The sequence below is a fragment of the Lolium perenne genome, chromosome 4, assembly GCF_019359855.2.
Source record: "Lolium perenne isolate Kyuss_39 chromosome 4, Kyuss_2.0, whole genome shotgun sequence".
Classification (NCBI taxonomy): Eukaryota; Viridiplantae; Streptophyta; class Magnoliopsida; order Poales; family Poaceae; genus Lolium; species Lolium perenne.
The window spans coordinates 182,119,849-182,139,321 of NC_067247.2; the positions used below are offsets into that span (position 1 = coordinate 182,119,849).

Genomic DNA, 19,473 nt, shown 5'->3' on the forward strand with positions numbered 1-19,473 from the left:
GCTACTGCATTTCATCATTTAAAGCAAATAGCAACAAGCAAATAAACCTACTACATCATTTTTTTCATCATTTTTTCTAACAACTACTGCAACTAGCAAATAAGACTAGCATTTGCTACTGCAACTAGCAAATTTACTATTATACCAATAACTGGAACCAAACAGGCAGCATAGTCATGGATTTAAGCAATAGCATAGTCATGGACTTGATAATTGAACAGCCTTCCTTGCTTTCTACACTACCAAGATCAATAGAAACCAGGGAACTAAACCTACTGCTGCTTCTTTACTTAATTAGCAACTTAATTAGTAAGGTTTAATTGGATTTCTGGGCATTTTATAACCTAAACCTACTACTTCTTCTTTACTTAATTAGCAACTTAATTAGTAAGGTTTAATTGGATTTCTGGGCATTTTATAAATGGTATAGTGAACTAAACCTACTGCTTCTTTACCTACCGCTTACTTACCTAAACAAATGGAATAGTGTTGCATTTTTTTTGCTAAAATGAGAGAATCTACACACTAAAACATGTCATATTGCAAGCATTTTTTTTGCAAGAAATGATAATATGTTGCTGTTGCCCCTGTTGGACATACTCTCATAGTTAGTCAAACATTTTCCCTGAGCTCCTTGTTGATAACAAATTTTGTGAAATTTCTTGTTAACTAATTCCTCTACTTACAAATCATGTCCAAGCAATTCCTGTCTATGTCAATGAGGACATCAGAACCAAACTTATTGTGCCTTTTCATCTGCTCACAACAAATCAAAATACAAGAGAATACTGCACAGAGGGGAATTAATACAGCTACTTCCTGGTGTTTTTTTTTTGCTCTAACAGTTGAGATCAACATTTGTTCTATATTCTAGATCAAAATCAGAGCCAGCAAATTTAGAAAACAAAATACTGTAGAGAGGGGAATTTGGGGGAGGGACAGGGGAAGGAAGAGGAAGAGGGGGAGGGGAAGGTTGAGAAGGTTCTTACCGACGGTGGCGACGGTGGCCGGTGCGTGTGCGACGCCGTCCTACTCTTCCGCGGTGACAGTGGCGATGGTGGCCGGCGCGTGTGCGACGCCCTCCTCCTCCTCCGCGGCGACAATGGAGACGGTGGCCGGCGCGTGTGCGACGCCCTCCTCCTCCTCCACGGCGACAGTGGCGACGGTGGCCGGCGCCTGCTCGATCCTCCTCTCGGTGGCTCTCCTCCTCTCGGCGGCTCGAGTGCGGCGGTGGCTTGACGGTTAGGGTTCTGCGGTGACCCAGCGTACCACTGCATGGTGTAGTACACAAGTCGTTGACATAACACAAGTGAAACACCGTTCCACCCATATTACATCCCTCAGAGTGGTACAACAGAAACATATGCGAGTCCAAGGTATGTCTATAGAAGTACACACGAACTGTTTACATAAGATCTACACAGCCTCCTACTTTACAGTGAGGTAAAACTTCAAATAAAGCTCCACAAGAACGACTCGTAGTCTAACTTGTTGCTAACTCAAGCTTAGGAGCTAATTGGCTTGCTATAGAAATCTAGCTACTTAGGTGCTAGGATTGGGGAAAGGTTCCCTTCTATCACTAGTCTAGGTTTCCATAATATTTGATGCAGAAGTTGACTCCATTGACTTCTTTGATTGGATTCTTCATCTTGTTGCAGTTGACTCCTTTGTCTTCGAGTTCCACGGTAGTTTCTCCTTCAGTGCATTGCTCTAAGAAGGGGGTTCAAACGAGATAGAATGAGTACGAGCGTACTCAGCAAGTTCATATTAGGAAATATGTGTATCATGCACTAGCTACAGCCATAGACCAGAAAGTCATAGGCCAATGCAAGTTTTCATAAGCATTTCTTCAAAAGGTTTATTTTATTCTGAAAACTATGCCCGTCAGTCTTCACAGGTTGACTAGAACTTCGTGGAGTTCCTTTCCTGCCGCGTTCGCAGTTCCCTTCCCGGAACAGGGAGTGACAGTCACAATTCTTGATACCCTCTGCAGAGGTGCGTTACTTTACCCCACAAGAGACCTTAACCATGTTGCCGGCTGAGAGTATGTCCTCAACTCGTCCACACTTCCTTTGGTGTGAGGCCCAGTATAAGATCCAAGCCAATCACTGCCTTCTCCGCGACCCTGCAAACCCACCCTTTTGTCCACCCGTACACCTCCAGTAGACTTTCCCCCGATAATACGGCTTTACTCATGGTGTACTTTGGACAATCCTTCATAGATCGTAGAGCCATCATCACTAATGGATGGGGATTTAAAAGGCTATCCCAACCTACGGCAGTGCCTCCAGCACCCCGCCGGCTCTACCAATCCGTTGGCGTGCAGAAGGGAAAAGATACAGCTGACTTCCCCAGAGCCATTATAGATCTTATAGATAACGCGATATGTACGGCGCTAGAATCACTGGACGGCATTGGTAATTAATCCTAGGGTGATATAACCCATTGCAATGGAACCTCCACCAGATCAACACATACCATGGTTCCATTGCCCACCACATAGTCATATTCATAGTTATGAAAATAGTACTTTTGCTTTTTATGCAAGAGTGATAAGTATAGTACTTTGCATATAGTTTGATAAAAATAATCAAATGACATGAGCAAGAGATGAACTTGCCTTTCTTGACTGCAAGATTATGCAGGCAAAAGCTTCGATACGTGATAACTCCAAATTCTGAAATACCATCATTGTCCGGTAAGGACAATGTTTAAGGAACTGGCAAAGATGCTATAATGCATAGTATGAGATGCAATCGTCCCGAGCGTAACCTAACCTCGATGATTTAGGATGTATGAGTTGTAAAGATTTCTTCAGGGTTGGTTGCACTTTTAGAATGGTTCTCAAACAAGGTTCTTATTAGGGTTTGGTTATATTAGCATCATAATCAAGTGATATAAGACATCATAACAATCATATACATAAAGAATAGTAGTGGAATAATATGTGAAGAACAGTTGTCAATTTTAAGTTCTACAGGACATGGTTGATGATTACTTATATTATACTTCAAAAGAATAACTTTTGAAGAACATGTTGTTTAAGAAATAATGAGTATTTCAAATAAGTATTGGGCTTCTAAGGTTTGATTGACACCTGTACTTCAAAAGAATAACTTTTGAAGAACAGATTAAATAAGAATATGAGCTACTATACATAGGAGCTATGGCTTTCTAGGGTTTACTATTGAATTCATTTAGTTCATCAATAGGAACTAGTTGGTTCTTAACTTGGAATGGGTTTCTATATAGCAAGTATTGGTAGGTTTATTGCTATGGTTTCTTCTAAGCATCATATCAAAGGATGGTTATCAAGATGTTTCTATAAATTAGCTATTAGGGTTTACTATGGCCTCATATTTGCTTCATTAAATAATCACTAATAGTTTCTAAGCTAGTGACTTATCATTTCCTAAGTAGGGTTTAGTTGAATAGGGGCATGTGATATGAATTGCTACACAAGGTTGGTACTAGGGTTCATAAGTATGGTTCTACTAAACTATGTTGGTTGAGGTTGATCCTAATGGTGTGGTATGGTGATCAATGGTACTAATCCAATTAACAAGTTAGGGTTTATATCTAAGTGATACTAGTGAATCATATAGGTTTTAATTAGGAATAGGAACATGAAATGATAATCTCATGTGACTTGGTTTTTGCTAATGGATTATAAACATGCATTCATTGGTCACATTATAAGGTTCTTTATGTGAGGTGAAATTCACATGATCACATGTGATAAACAACTAGGGTTTTAGGGTTTAAAACATTTTGACATGATCACCTAAAATAATGGGATCCAGATTCTAACTTATACTAAAACTAGGGTTTCTAAATTATGGTACAACTCCTAAAATGATGATTGACAATATAGGGGTGGTAACTAATTACTTTGAATTGAAATTAGTAATGGTTTAACATTTTATTAATTTTCACAAGAATTAATAATTAGGGTAACTCCTATTTTGGTTTAATTAAGAATCAGGGTTTAATAATTGTTATTAGGGTTTAATATAATTAACTTGTTAACTAAAAATGTTTAAGTAAACAATTGTTGGGCCACCAAAATAATATTGGCTTATAATATTTTCTTGAGTTATTACTATTTAAAGAAAATAGAGAATAGTAATTTGCAATTAGGGTTTATGAATTACCACTAATAATTAAGTTAATGCAAATATGGTAAATAAAATTAATCCTAACATTTTACTTAGTTATTGAATAGTTAAAATTTAATTTTTAAACTTTACTAATTATTGAATTCAATTTGCATTTTAAATAAATGAAATGGCATAATTAATAAGGTTAAAAATAAGTGAAATTTTATTTTGACACACATTTTTGGTTTATATTTTATTTGAATAGAGTTTATTTTTGTGAGCATTTTGATATATTATTCATAATTTTCTGAGTTGAAATGAATTTTATACAATTTTCCAAAGTTTTAACTATTTACTGGAATTTGAAATTAACTAAAAATGCTAAACATACCCGTTCGGTTCTAACCCGCAGAGACTGACTGGTGGGGTCAAGCTGCACATCGACTGCCACGTTGGCGTGGACCAGTCAAAGACTACGCGGGGTCCTACAGGCCACGTCGGCCTCGCCGGTCAATGACCGCCGGTGGTCAGCGCACGACGGCGCCGCCGTTTTACGGCCCCCCGGGAAGAACTACTGGGATCATTCGACTCCTCTCGAGCTACTGAACATGATGGTCGTGTTGCCCCCTCGAATAGATCACCGGAGCTTCGCCGGTATTCATGTCCGCGGCGGCGCGACTCCGGCCAAACGGCTACCTAGCGCTACGGTGGATGATTCGAGAGGATAAAAGGTGCTACAGACGCGTAATCATACCCTGAGTCTTCTGAGATGATCGCCGGTGATGATTGGGGGCTCAGGCGAGCTCCACTTCGCCATTCCCGGCGATGTACTGCGGGAGAAGATCTTGAAATTGGCTGCACACACACCTCCCCTGGATGCTCGGCTTGGTCTGTAGTAATAAGACGTCGAGGCGCACCTCCTCGACCCAACGGTGGACTCCGGGGTGCTCTCAATCAATGGCACCATGGTGGTCACCGGCGACAGAGAGTGGGGTTTTGGGGAAGAATGAGGGAGTGAGAGAGAATGAGGTGAGGTGGCAACGATTAGGGCTTCCACGACGATCCTCCCCTCCTATTTATAGCTCCCGACGAGGTCAATATCGACGGCAAGCATCGACGACCTGCGGCCAGGATGTGGCGGTCATGCGTTTTAGGGTTTCAGGCGCAAATCGTGATGATTCAAGATAGACTCGGACGCGAGGAAGGTTGGTCGTGGTTTTGAGCTCGTCTGCGGCGTCCGGGGTCATCCCTATCTCCAACGGTGAGGTGGCCAGGGCGTCTCGGTGTGCTGTCGACGCCGTGGAGGAAGACGAAGGCGTTGGCCTTCTATTTAATCGTGAAACGGTACGTGGACCGTTTCCATGTGGGCTGGCCAGAACTTGGGCTGCTGCTGGGCTGCGGTGGTTCTTTGGGTTGGTCTGCTATGGCCCGAGTAAGCTCCTTTTTCCCTCTCTTTTTCTCTTTTCAAATTCTTGTTTCTATTTACTGGTTTGTATTCTCTATTAAATTCAAATTTGAATTCTGTGTTGCTTTGCAGGTTCTCAAACATTTGAATATTAATATCACTTCTTGATAATACTCTCTGCATAATTCTTTGGTTTAAACAACTATTGAATTTTAATTAGAGTGACACTTTGTGAGGTTTAATAAAATGGAAATGGTTAAGATATTGATCTCCATTCTTTTTTTATAATTTAGGAACCATTTCTGTTTATTTGATCTGAAAATTTACCACATGTGCATGGTGAACATGTTATTAGGTTTTGTTATTACTTAAAAATATTGATTGTTCCCATGTATTTTATATCATGGTTAGAGTTTAAATTAAATGGTGTTGAGAATGGAATGGTTCATGATTTTATGTGAATAATTACTTCTAAGATTTTAAGAAAATGGTTGAACAAACTCTATAATTACTAATCTTGCTTAGCAACTTCTAGCTTGGATTATACTTGTGATCCATGATACACAAGTTAGGACAATATTTTATGTGGAGTGAATTCTACTTGAAAGTTTTAAAGCTTTGGTGATACTTCACTAATTGAAGTTTAAATAGGCATGAGGCATGGCAGGGTTATAATTATAATCCAAAGTAATCCATGGGTTGGAATTCACATATAGTTTAGGGTTTAAGTAGTGATCACCAATATGATACACAACTAGAATTAGGATATGGGCATAAGCTTGGGTTATGTTTCACTAATGGAACATGGCTCTCACCTCCAAGATTAATGGTTGGTTTGAACAAGTAGAACTTAATACTACTCTAATATTCTCTAGGATAGATATAGATATGGTTAGCATCTATAACCTCACTCACTTTCAATGTCTTTTAATAACCTAAGGTTCTACTCAGGAGATGATGATATGATCCTCTAAATATATGGTTTGCCTAGGAATTCTACCTTGGTATCTTCTGAAGCTTGTTCTTCAGGAAATCTGATAAACCTACATCTTGTGGTATGCCTCCACCTCCTAGCTTCTTCATCTTGATCCTATCTAATTCACATGGAAGGTCTCAAGTATTTGATCTTTGTATCATGCTACAAGATGATGAAATGGATGGAGGGTGTGGCTCTATTTATAGGCTTGGGCAAGCTCTAGTATCATGACACATAGGTGGTGACTCTTGTGTTGGTTTGATGAGTAAGGTGCTTGGTTGTCATGCCCTCATCCATAGCAATCCTTTGAGCATGAGGTGGCAAAGCTTGGGATTCAAGTCATGTAGATATTTTCATCCTATGTGGCAAGATCATTATCCTCTCATATGCTTTATTTTTGGATAGCCAAGTGGCATTTGTTACTAAATATCTTGTGGATGGTTTTATTATTGTGGATGAGTCATCATATTATATTTGATTGGATTTATATTATAATATTGGTAAAAAGGTTAATGTTGAGGGTTATTTCTCAAGTTTGGATAGTTGGTGTTTGAATTCACCAAGGCATGATCATATGAGTTTCAAAATACTCATAGTTAGTTTTATTCAAATAGTTTGAACTATAAATCGTAATGTAAATGGATTCAGTTTTATGATATTCCATATACTTAATAAGTTATGATTTAAATAAGAATGGGTGGCTTTTATGCACTTTAAACCCTGTGGTTTACCTTATTTGGTAATAAGTTTAGAAGTGAATTAATTTACACATAAAAGTAGTTGCTAACTTTTAAGTGTTAAGAAGTTAGGGTTTGATTCTTAAAGAATGTGTTGTTGTAAAACTACTTCTATTTGATCTAGCCCATAGATCAAATCATCTCTACCCAAAACAGGGTTTTAGCAAAGATCACAGAGAAGTTTATAGCGCTTGACTTGATGATCTACTTCAATTCCAGCAAGTCAAGTGAAACTTCAGTTACTGTGGTAAGTTTTATTTGAAAGCGCGAAAATCCCCCGGATTTTCTATGCATGAATGCAATGCACACTTTGGTGTTCTCTCATTTTGTAGCCTCTAAACCTGGGATATTACAGGTTCGGGTTGGTAAGAATGTGGAAAGGAGAAAGACGAGTCGCGCAATGGTTAAGTCCCAGGTATAGCCGTGCCAACTTACTGCCGGCGCACCAAGGCACTGGTTCGCCGGCAATCAAGGGACCCCCGACGAACCAGTGCCTTGGTGCGCCGACAGTAAGTTGGCACGGCTATACCTGGGACATGCCAATTCACCTAGCTAGCCTAGCCATTTGCTTTCCTTTTCTAATTTATTTTATTTTTCTTCATTTCTTTATTTCTTTTCACTTTCTTTTATGTTTCTTTTCTTTTCCCACAAATCCTATACTATTTTATTTCCTTCTCTTTTCAAGATAATAACCAAGCAATATGAGTTAATTAGGCATTACAAAAAAATATGAGTTATATATACATACACAAAATATTGACCAACACAATATTAATTAGTCATACATAAAATATTGGCCATGACCATATGAGTAGTTATGAATTACACAAAATATGAGTTATAGATTGCAAATAAAGTTTTACATCATCGATTGAGAAGAGTGTTTCGCTTTCTTCTTGCTTTTCTTGCTCGTCGTTGAATAATTTAGCCCCGTGTCGTGACTTCTTCTTTTGAAGGGTCGACCTGACCTCGGTAGCGTGGTCCTGCTTCTTCTTGTGGTGTATGTTGTGTCTTCGTCCTCGGATTCTTCCATCATTGGGTCTCCGACTTGTCCTTCGAAGTCTTCCTCGTTGGCGACTCCATCCATTCCGACGATGGTCCTCTTGCCTCTCCTCACGATAACACGGCTAGGCCTGGATGGGTCGGTTATGAAGAAGCATTGGTGCACGTGTTCTGCCAGTACCCATGGCTCATTCTGTGCGGTGGCATTCGTGGACTTTGATTTGTTGGCTTCGGGTAGAAACATGGTGGTGAAATACAGGTCTTCTTTTGTGACGCTCTTAGCCCATCTGATACGGAACATCGGCACTTTCTCCCCAGCGTAGCTAAGCTCCCAGATTTCCTCGATTCTTCCGTAGTATCTAGTCTTTACGTCACCCGTCCAGGAATCCATCGTTACCCCTGAGTTCTGGTAAACACTGTTCTTGTCTTTTTCTTCCGTGTAGAATGTGTACCTGTTGATATCGTACGCTTGGTAAGTCATAATGTTGGGCGAGGGGCCATGTGACAAGGCCAATACTAGTTTATCCTTGTCAGAATCCATTGGTGGGGGATTAGCATCAATGTGGTCTTTGAACCAGCGCGCGAAAGAGGAGTTGTGCTCTCTGTATATTTCTGCTTCCATCATCATCGGCTTGCCACTGTTCTCTATCATGGTTTTGTGCTCTTTCAACCAAGGATCGATCAAGTCAATGTGTTGTAGCGCTACTAAGTTGGCCCTGTCAAAGTCGGAAGTCCGACCAGACATGTGCACGTGCAGTTCCTTCCTTCCATTTTTGTGGCCTACTCCCTCGAACCTGCGGAGGTGCTTGTTTTGAGGCAAACCAACAGGGTCCTCGATGTCTAGATAATTCGTGCAGAAAGAGATGCACTCTTCGGTGAGCCAGCCCTGGACGATGCTTCCATCCGGATGTGACCTGTTACGAACGTATCCTTTAATGACCCCATTCATTCTTTCAAACGGCATCATGTTGTGTAAGAATGCCGGCCCTAGACTGACAATATCATCCATGATATGGATCAACAGATGGACCATCACGTCAAAGAATGCAGGCGGGAAGTACATCTCCATCTCACATAGGATCACCACGATCTCTTCCTGGAGCCTTGCGAGTTTCTTCACGCTTATCGACTTCTGAGTTATGACGTCGAAGAAGTTACAGAGCCCAGTCAGCGTTGCACGGACATGGTCATCCATTATACCTCGGATTGCAACCAGAAGAATCCACGTCATCATCACGTGACAGTCATGAGACTTCATGCCGCTGAAGTTTCGTTTCTTGGGGTCCATGTATCTGCTTATTAGCCCAGAGTAACCGAAGGGCACTCTGACTCCTAGAAGGCAATTGAAAAATTGATCGACCTCGGCCGGACTAAAAGTGAAGCAGGAGGGGGGATAGTAATAGTCTGGCTGCTTAATCCTTTTGCGCTTCTGACCGCCGTCCGCCTCCTCCTCCGACTGTCCCTCTTGGGCCGGCGGGATCTGAAGCTCTTCCCTGATGCCCAAAACTTTCAGGTCGTGTCTTGCTTTCGGCCCATCTTTGGTCCGGTCCGGCATGTTGAGAAGAGTGCCAAGCAAGCTCTCGCACACGTTCTTTGTAATATGCATGACATCAAGGCAGTGAGGTGTATCGAGAATTTTCCAGTACGGCAAGTCCCAAAACAAGGACCTCCTTTTCCATACACCAATGAGTGGCGTCGTTTCCTTTTTCTTCTTCTTCTCTCCAGGCTTTTGACGAATCTTTCCCGGCGCAGGGCACTCCTTCCAACCTTTCAGTAATGTATCGATCTCTTCGCCGCTCTTCTTACGTGGAGGTACTCGGGGTTCATTTGTACCATCGAACAGATCTCCACACTTTCTCCACGGGTCAGTCTTCTGTAGCCACCTTCGATGCCCCATGTAAACTGTTTTCGAAGAGCCGGGATCCTTACCAAGCTGCAAAAACATCGTCTCTTCCATGCACCTGACACATGCCTTGTGTCCATGGCACACCTGGCACGAAATGTAACCGTATCCGAGGTAGTCCTGCACCGTCGTGATCAACGCGGCTCTCAAAGGGAAATATTCTTCCGCGACGGCGTCCCATGTATCTACCCCTTCCTCCGCCCACAACGTTTCAAGCTCCTCCTTTAATAGTTCGAGATACATGTTGATATCGTTTCCTGGCTGTGTCGGCCCTTGAATTAGCATACTCATCTGTATGTACTTCCTCTTCATGCACAGCCAGGGCGGGAGGTTGTAGATCCATACAAACACGGGCCATGTGCTATGTGTGCTGCTCTGGTTTCCGAACGGATTGAATCCGTTCGTGCTCGCACCCAACCTGATGTTTCTGGGATCTGCCCCAAAACTTCCGAATTCATTGTCTAATGCTTTCCACTGGCTTGCATCCGAAGGGTGCATCAGCACTGGGTGCTCAATCCGCTCTTCATCATTCAACACTGCCTCCTTTCTTTCTGCGTGCCAGCGCATGAGCTTTGCTTCCTTGTGGTCCGCGTAGAACCGTTGAAGCCGGGGGGCGAGCGGGAAGTACCACACAACTTTCCGAGGAGCTTTCTTCTTCCCTTTCTTGTACCGTTCAGCTTCACACACAGGACATTTGGTCTTGTCCATGTGCTCCTTGCGATACATGATACAGTCGTTGATGCAGGCGTGATACTTTTCGTGGGGTAAGTCGAGAGGGCACGTGATTCTCTTGGCCTCGGCTAGACTACCAGGACACGTGTTCCCGGCAGGAAGGAGATCTTTCACGTATTCCAGGATGTCGTCGACGCTTGTGTCCGTCCATCCGTGTTTCGCCTTCATCTGCAGCACATCGAGAGCTACTCTCAAGCGAGACTCCCCCAACCCGCGACCTGAGTCGTACAACGGAGTATTCGAGTCTATCTCCGAGTTGCTCAAGCTTTGATTTCCGCTTGGCGCCTTTCGTCTTTTCGAGAAGCAGATCTTGAAGAAGAGGTTCCCGCACGACTGAAGCTAGCGGCACCTCTTCGTCGTCGTCAAGGTTATTGTCGTCGTCAAGGTTATTGTCGTCGTCAAGGTTATCGTCCTGTGCGACAAACTCTTCATCGTCATCAATATCATGATGCCCTCCTTCTTGCCGGCCATTATTACCACCTGCTGCCGTCGCCCCATTGACCTCCGCGCCATCATCACTCATCCATTGAATGTGTCCATGCATGAAACCATTAGTGAGCAGGTGCCCCTGCAATTTGCCTGAATACGGGTCAAACCATTTTCCTCGTTTGCATCTCTGGCACGGACACAATACCTATGTGCGGTTATTTTCATACATGTCGATGATCGCGTGTTTCAGATATCTCAAGACGATGCTTTCACTCATCTCGATAACCATTATCGCCTGCATGGTAAGATTACATACTCCCTCCTTTCCAAGGAATAGGGCGTAATATTTTTTCAAAATTTCGCCAAGGCTTAAGGCGTGAGATGTGTTTTCCCCCGTTTCTACCCAAACTGCCCTCACAATAGTTTTAATTGATCCTTAAAATCTGGAAAGTGAGCGGTAACGATGGGACTGCCATTGGACATGCATGCGCATGCGAGAAAGGGATTAGAAAATATAGAGATTAGCAATTAATGCGGCGCTATAATTGGACCATGCAGGGAGCGCATGGATCTTTTGAGATAATCCAGGAGTCATGCCTATTAACTCAGAGGAGAGAAATTAAGGGGCAGCGTTTTATTAGGGGTAAGTTGGGAAACTATTTTCGCTGCTTTTTCTCCTTAATCGCCGTGCAGAAAAATTTACGCCCTATTCTATGGGATGGAGGGAGTAATTGATTAGAACCATGCATCCGTCGGTAGTTTTCACGGAAAATTTCGGCATGACCTTCCTACACGGTAGGACATAGGAGCGCCAGAAATGTGCCGAAACATAAACTTAAAGAATCAACATTTCAGCGCAACGTTGGCAACTCATTTTCAACGCCAACACACACAAGCACAAGCACAAACACAACATATATATATATATATATATATATATATATATATATATATATATATATATATATATATATATATATATATGCCACACACGAGCTTTTGCTTCAAATGTCCAATATATATCGATTTCATTCCTCAATTTGTTCATTAATCACCTATTTGTTTGATATATTCGTTAACGAGATCGAGACGTCGCGCCGCGGCCACGGCGTATGGAAGCCGACTTTCTAGATCTAGATCTAGATTGAGCGGTTAATGCGGGATAGTAGATCTAGATCTACATAGGGGGATGTGGGAGATGCATGTTGGAAGGGAAGATTTGCTCAAAAAATATGATTTTGTTTGGTCAAATTAGCTAAATTGGGGATAGGAATAGGCAAAAATGAGCTGGGTTGGGAGAAGGCTCGGGTTTGTGTGGGTGTAGTGAGTGTGTGAGTGAGTGTGCTGGTTGGTGGCTGAAATAAGTCCCAGGTTATTGCCGGCGCACCTGGACCATGGTGCGCCGGCTATATATACACCATCCGGCTATAGTTGCTCGGGCCAGGACCAGAAACGCCGCTGCCCGCACCAGCCCAGGAGCGCGCCGGCAACAACAAATTACCGCCGGCGCGCTCCTGGGCTGGTGCGCCGGCAGCGTTTCCTGGGCCTGGCCCGAATCGGCCGAGCCCATGCCAGGAATTTTCCCCGGCGCATCATCTCTGGAGGTGCGCCGGCAGTATGCCTGCATCACCGGCGCGGCGACTTCCTGGTGCGCCGGCAACTCTTTCCACCGGCGCACGTCCTAGGTGGTGCGCCGGCACGTTTTGCCTCCACCTATAAGCTTTTTCCTAGTAGTGTTCTAAGGTGGAAGGAAGTGGGTAAACTGACTCAACATAAGTAAAAGAAAGGCCCTTCGCAGAGGGAAGCATGGATTGCTATATTTGTGCTAGAGCTTTTATTTTGAAAACAAGAAACAATTTTGTCAACGGTAGTAATAAAGCATATGTGTTATGTATAAGATATCTTATAAGTTGCAAGCCTCATGCATAGTATGCCAATAGTGCCCGCACCTTGTCCTAATTAGCTCGGATTACCTGGATTATCATTGCAATACATATGTTTTAACCAAGTACCACAAAGGGGTACCTCTATGCCTCCTATACAAAGGTCTAAGGAGAAAGCTCGCATTGGATTTGTCGCTTTTGATTATTCTCAACTTAGACATCCATACCGGGACAACATAGACAACAGATAATGGACTCCTCTTTAATGCATAAGCATTCAACAACAGATAATATTCTCATAAGAGATTGAGGATTGTTGTCCAAACTGAAACTTCCACCATGGATCATGGCTTTAGTTAGCGGCCCAATGTTCTTCTCTAACAATATGCATGCTCAAACCATTCAACTCATGATAAATCGCCCTTACTTCAGACAAGACGAACATGCATAGCAACTCACATGATATTCAACAAAGGTGAAATAGTTGATGGCGTCCCCAGGAACATGGTTACCGCTCAACAAGCAACTTATAAGAAATAAGATTCATAAGTACATATTCAATACCACAATAGTTTTTAAGCTATTTTCCCATGAGCTATATATTGCAAAGACAAAGAATGGAATTTTAAAGGTAGCACTCAAGCAATTTACTTTGGAATGGCAGAGAAATACCATGTAGTAGGTAGGTATGGTGGACACAAATGGCATAGTTTTTGGCTCAAGGATTTTGGATGCACGAGATGTATTCCCTCTCAATACAAGGCTTAGGCTAGCAAGGTTGTTTGAAGCAAACACAAGTATGAACCGGTACAGCAAAACTTACATAAGAACATATTGCAAGCATTATAAGACTCTACACTGTCCTCCTTGTTGCTCAAACCCTTATCAGAAAATATCTAGACTTTAGAGAGACCAATCATGCAAACCAAATTTCAACAAGCTCTACAGTATTTCTTCACTAATAGGTGCAAAGTATATGATGCAAGAGCTTAATCATGAGCACAACAATTGCCAAGTATCAAATTATTAAAGACATTATACCAATTACCACATGTAGCATTTTCTGTTTCCAACCATATAACAATTAACGAAGCAGTTTCAACCTTCGCCATGAACATTAAGAATAAAGCTAAGAACATATGTGTTTATATGCAACAGCGGAGCGTGTCTCTCTCCCACACAATGAATGCTAGGATTCAATTTTATTCAAACAAAACAAAAACAAGAACATAAAGACGCTCCAAGTAAAGCACATAAGATGTGACGGAATAAAAATATAGTTTCACTAGAGGTGACCTGATAATTTGTCGATGAAGAAGGGGATGCCTTGGGCATCCCCAAGCTTAGATGCTTGAGTCTTCTTGAAATATGCAGGGGTGAACCACGGGGGCATCCCCAACCTTATAGCTTTCACTCTCCTTGATCATATTGTATCATCCTCCTCCCTTGATCCTTGAAAACTTCCTCCACACCAAACTCAAAACAAACTCATTAGAGGGTTAGTGCATAATCAAAAATTCACATGTTCAGAGGTGACATAATCATTCTTAACACTTTTGGACATTGCACAAAGCTACTGAAAGTTAATGGAATAAAGAAATCCATCAAACATAGCAAAACAGGCAATGCGAAATAAAAGGCAGAATCTGTCAAAAACAGAACAGTCTGTCAAGACGAATTTTTTTGGGGCACCAGACTTGCTCAAATGAAAATGCTCAAATTGAATGAAAGTTGCGTACATATCTGAGGATCACTCATGTAAATTGGCAGATTTTTCTGAGTTACCTACAGAGAACACTGCCCAAATTTGTGACAGCAAGAAATCTGTTTCTGCGCAGTAATCCAAATCTAGTATGAACCTTACTATCAAAGACTTTACGTGGCACAACAATGCAATAAAATAAAGATAAGGAGAGGTTGCTACAGTAGTAAAAACTTCCAAGACTCAAATATAAAACAAAAGTGCAGAAGTAAAATCATGGGTTGTCTCCCATAAGCGCTTTTCTTTAACGCCTTTCAGCTAGGCGCAGAAAGTGTGAATCAAGTATTATCAAGAGATGAAGCATCAACGGAGGGGTTAGGAGTTTTCTCAACTATGCATTGTATCTTATCTATGTAAGTTTCAGAGGCTCCTTTTTCATTACTCTTAGGCTTGCTATTCTCATCAAACAAGTTTTCAGGAACAAGCCAAGCATAGTTATTTTCTAGAGCTTCATGCATTCCTAGGAGCTTACTAGGTATCGGTAATTTAATCTCCCCACCATCATTAACATTATTGGTTTACCTTATTCTATCCATGTCCATCTTTTCAAGTGTTCTTTAAAAATCAGTGAACAAACGAAGCCTCTTATGCTTAATAAAAACCTTTCTAACTTCTTTAGCTATATCTTCAAATTCTCTAACAAGGACTTTTAGAACAAAATCTCTCTTTTCTCCCATCTCCATATCAGAAAGTGTAAGAAACATATGTTGTATTATGGGATTGAGATTAATAAATCTAGCTTCCAACATGTGTACTAAACAGGCAGAAGCACTTTCATAAGTAGGAGCAGCTTTTAATAATGGTATATCTTCAAAATCTTCATCCATACTAACGTGGGTGAAAAATTCTTCTATATTATCTCTTCCAATGATAGACCCTCGTCCTACCGGTACATATTTTAGAGTGAACTTAGGAGGAAACATGATGAAATAAGTAAAGTAAAAGTAAGTAACTAATTTTTTTATGTTTTTAATTTAGGGAACGCAAACAAGATAGTAAATAAAGTAGAGCAAGTAACTAATTTTTTTGTGTTTTTGATATAATGCAGCAAACAAAGCAGTAAATAAAATAAAGCAAGACAAAAACAAAGTAAAGAGATTGGGAGTGGAAGACTCCCCTTGCAGCGTGTCTTGATCTCCCCGGCAACGGCGCCAGAAAAAAGTAGCTGCTTGTGATGGTAAAGCACACGTCCGTTGGGAACCCCAAGAGGAAGGTGTGATGCATACAGCAGCAAGTTTTCCCTCAGTAAGAAACCAAGGTTATCGAACCAGTAGGAGTCAAGAAGCACATTGAAGGTTGATGGTGGCGGAGTGTAGTGCGGCGCAACACCAGGGATTCCGGCGCCAACGTGGAACCTGCACAACACAACCAAAATACTTTGCCCCAACTTAACAGTGAGGTTGTCAATCTCACCGGCTTGCTGTAACAAAGGATTAGATGTATAGTGTGGATGATGATGTTTGCAGAGAACAGTAAGAACGAGTATTGCAGTAGATTGTATTCGATGTAAAGAATGGACCGGGGTCCACAGTTCACTAGTGGTGTCTCTCCCATAAGAATAAGCATGTTGGGTGAACAAATTACAGTTGGGCAATTGACAAATAAAGATGGCATGACAATGCACATACATGTTATGATGAGTAGTGTGAAATTCAATTGGGCATTACGACAAAGTACATAGACCGCTATCCAGCATGCATCTATGCCTAAAAAGTCCACCTTCAGGTTAGCATCCGCACCCCTTCCAGTATTAAGTTGCAAACAACAGACAATTGCATTAAGTATGGTGCGTAATGTAATCAACACAAATATCCTTAGACAAAGCATTGATGTTTTATCCCTAGTGGCAACAGCACATCCACAACATTAGAACTTTCTGTCACTGTCCCAGATTTAATGGAGGCATGAACCCACTATCGAGCATAAATACTCCCTTTTGGAGTTACAAGTAACAACTTGGCCAGAGCCTCTACTAGCAACGGAGAGCATGCAAGATCTTAAACAACACATAGATGATAGATTGATAATCAACATAACATAGCATTCCATATTCATCGGATCCCAACAAACACAACATGTAGCATTACAAATAGATGATCTTGATCATGTTAGGCAGCTCACAAGATCCAACAATGATAGCACAATTAGGAGAAGACGACCATCTAGCTACTGCTATGGACCCATAGTCCAGGGGTGAACTACTCACACATTGATCCGGAGGCGATCATGGCGATGAAGAGTCCTCCGGGAGATGATTCCCCTCTCCGGCAGGGTGCCGGAGGCGATCTCCTGAATCCCCCGAGATGGGATTGGCGGCGGCGTCTCTGGAAGGTTTTCCGTATCCTGGCTCTCGGTACTGGGGTTTTCTCGACGAAGGCTTCTTATAGGCGGAAGGGTAGGTCAGGGGGCGTCACGAGGGCCCCCCACGCTAGGGCCGCGCGGCCCAAGCCCTGGCCACGCCGCCCTGTTGTGTCGGCGCCTCGTGCCCCCACTTCGTATCTCCTCCGGTCTTCTGGAAGCTTCGTGGAAAAATAAGACCCTGGGCGTTGATTTTGTCCAATTCCGAGAATATTTACTTACTAGGATTTCTGAAACCAAAAACAGCAGAAAACATCAATTGGCTCTTCGGCATCTTGTTAATAGGTTAGTGCCAGAAAATGCATAAATATGACATAAAGTGTGTATAAAACATGTGAGTATCATCATAAAAGTAGCATGGAACATAGGAAATTATAGATATGTTTGAGACGTATCAAGTAGTGTTGTGCGCCACCGGCCACCGCACATGCATGCCTCGTGCGAGTTTGGATGGACATGCCATTTCCATGGTCCGCTTCGTGCAGAGAAGGGCCGACCCACGTGTGAATGTCTCGATCCCTTGCGGCCGTGACTTATCTCATTCTCTTCACCACCGCTTCGTGCAAACCATCTCCAAGATCCACTTTCTCTCTCCTCAAACCCATCTCTATGCAGATCACCGTGGAGCCAGCTCCTCGTCCTCCCTCAGCCTCTGCTTCCGGGCCACCAGCGCGGGGGGGGGGGGGGGGCAGCTCGCCGCCATGGAACGCCTGCGTGTCCGAGGACATGCAGCTCCTCCTCGAAGATGGTGGCAGAAATGGAGGAGGAGCGGTGCACGGCGGCAGCGGCCGACGAAATCCGGCGCCTCCCCGCCGAGGTGAACTGGGAGATGCTCGACAAGTCCCGCTTGTTCGTCCTCGGCACAACGCTCTTCTCAGGCGTCTCCGTCACGCTCTACCCGGCCGTCATCGTCAAGACGCACCTCCAGGTGGCGCCGCCCCCGCAGGCCGCCGCCGCCATCGTGCGCGCCATCCTCTCCCACGACAGCCTCCGCGGCTTCTACATGGCGGCGTTCGAGGCCACCAAGAGCTCTGTCGGGCCCGCCGCCGTCCGCCTCGGTGTCTCCGAGCCCGCTGCGTTAGCAATAGCCTCGGCCGCCGCGGGCGTGTCCGCCGCCGTCGCCGCGCAGGTGGTCTGGACCCCCGTCGACGTCATCAGCCAGCGCCTCTAGGTCCACAACGCCCGATGGCCCCTTGACGAGGGCTACTGCTTCAAGCCGTCGTTGCACGCGTGGTCCAGATCGACGACGAGCATCGGCGTGGACCAGATCGAGGACGAGCGCCAGCGTGGACTTGATTGCTTTTTGAAACTTTTTTTAGGGTCCTAGCTGTAAATTTGGTTGTATCTCTTATTTGTAATAAAACTTATTTATTAAGAAAGCAGATGCATTTTTAGTTTTCGGTCCACCGCCTGCCAAAACCAGACCCTACCAGGCCCATGTGGCTTTGTTTTATTTTTAATTTATGTATGGAGCAGTGGCGCACCCTATCATCTTATAGTGTCGCACCTTTTTTTCTCTAGTAGTGGCGCACATAGGGATAATAGTGCCGCACCTTATTTCTCTACGAGTGGCACACCCTTTTCTTCCTAGTGGAGCACCTACTGGTGCGCCACTGCTGTATAACTTAGTAGTGGCGCACCACTAGTGCATCACTACTAAAAGTTAGCAGTGGCGTGATATTAGTGGCGTACCACTAGTGCGCCACTGATAAGCAAAACAGGTGCGCCATTGATAAGCTGTTTTCTAGTAGTGCAACGATGGAAAGGGTATCGACCACACCTGTTGTCGCCTCCTGCAGGCGGTGGCCAGTTTCGGCGTGCTCTCCGCCATAGAGTTGAGTATATTCTCTAAATCACGGTGTCGAGGGTACTCCTCGGCAATGCCCTCCGTTTGGGGCTTAGGGTTAGTGGAATCCTGCAAGCTGACACGAGACATCGGTTCACAGACAAGCGGGGAGAGCGATTTACCAAGGTTCGGGGCCCTCGATGAGGTAAAACCATTACGTCCTGCCTGTCTGTTCTTGATTATGATGATAATTGGTTACAATGGGGTGCCGAATAGTTCGACTGAGATCTCGTCGAGAGGCTAAGTATTGCGGTGACCTAGCTCTAGGTTTTCTGGTGGCTAGCGTTGCTACGATTGCTTCTATCTCTCGGCAGCCCCTTTCCTGGCCTTTATATAGGAG

The 19,473-nt window shown here is 43.3% G+C and overlaps 1 protein-coding gene across 1 annotated transcript; it reads left to right on the plus strand.

Moving 5' to 3' along the window:
- The first annotated feature begins 18,044 nt into the window (after positions 1 to 18,044).
- Positions 18,045 to 18,458, plus strand: LOC127347368 (uncharacterized). The gene has a single exon (XM_051373559.1). The coding sequence runs from the start codon at positions 18,045 to 18,047 to the stop codon at positions 18,456 to 18,458; it is 414 nt and encodes a 137-aa protein (XP_051229519.1).
- Positions 18,459 to 19,473: the final 1,015 nt, after the last annotated feature.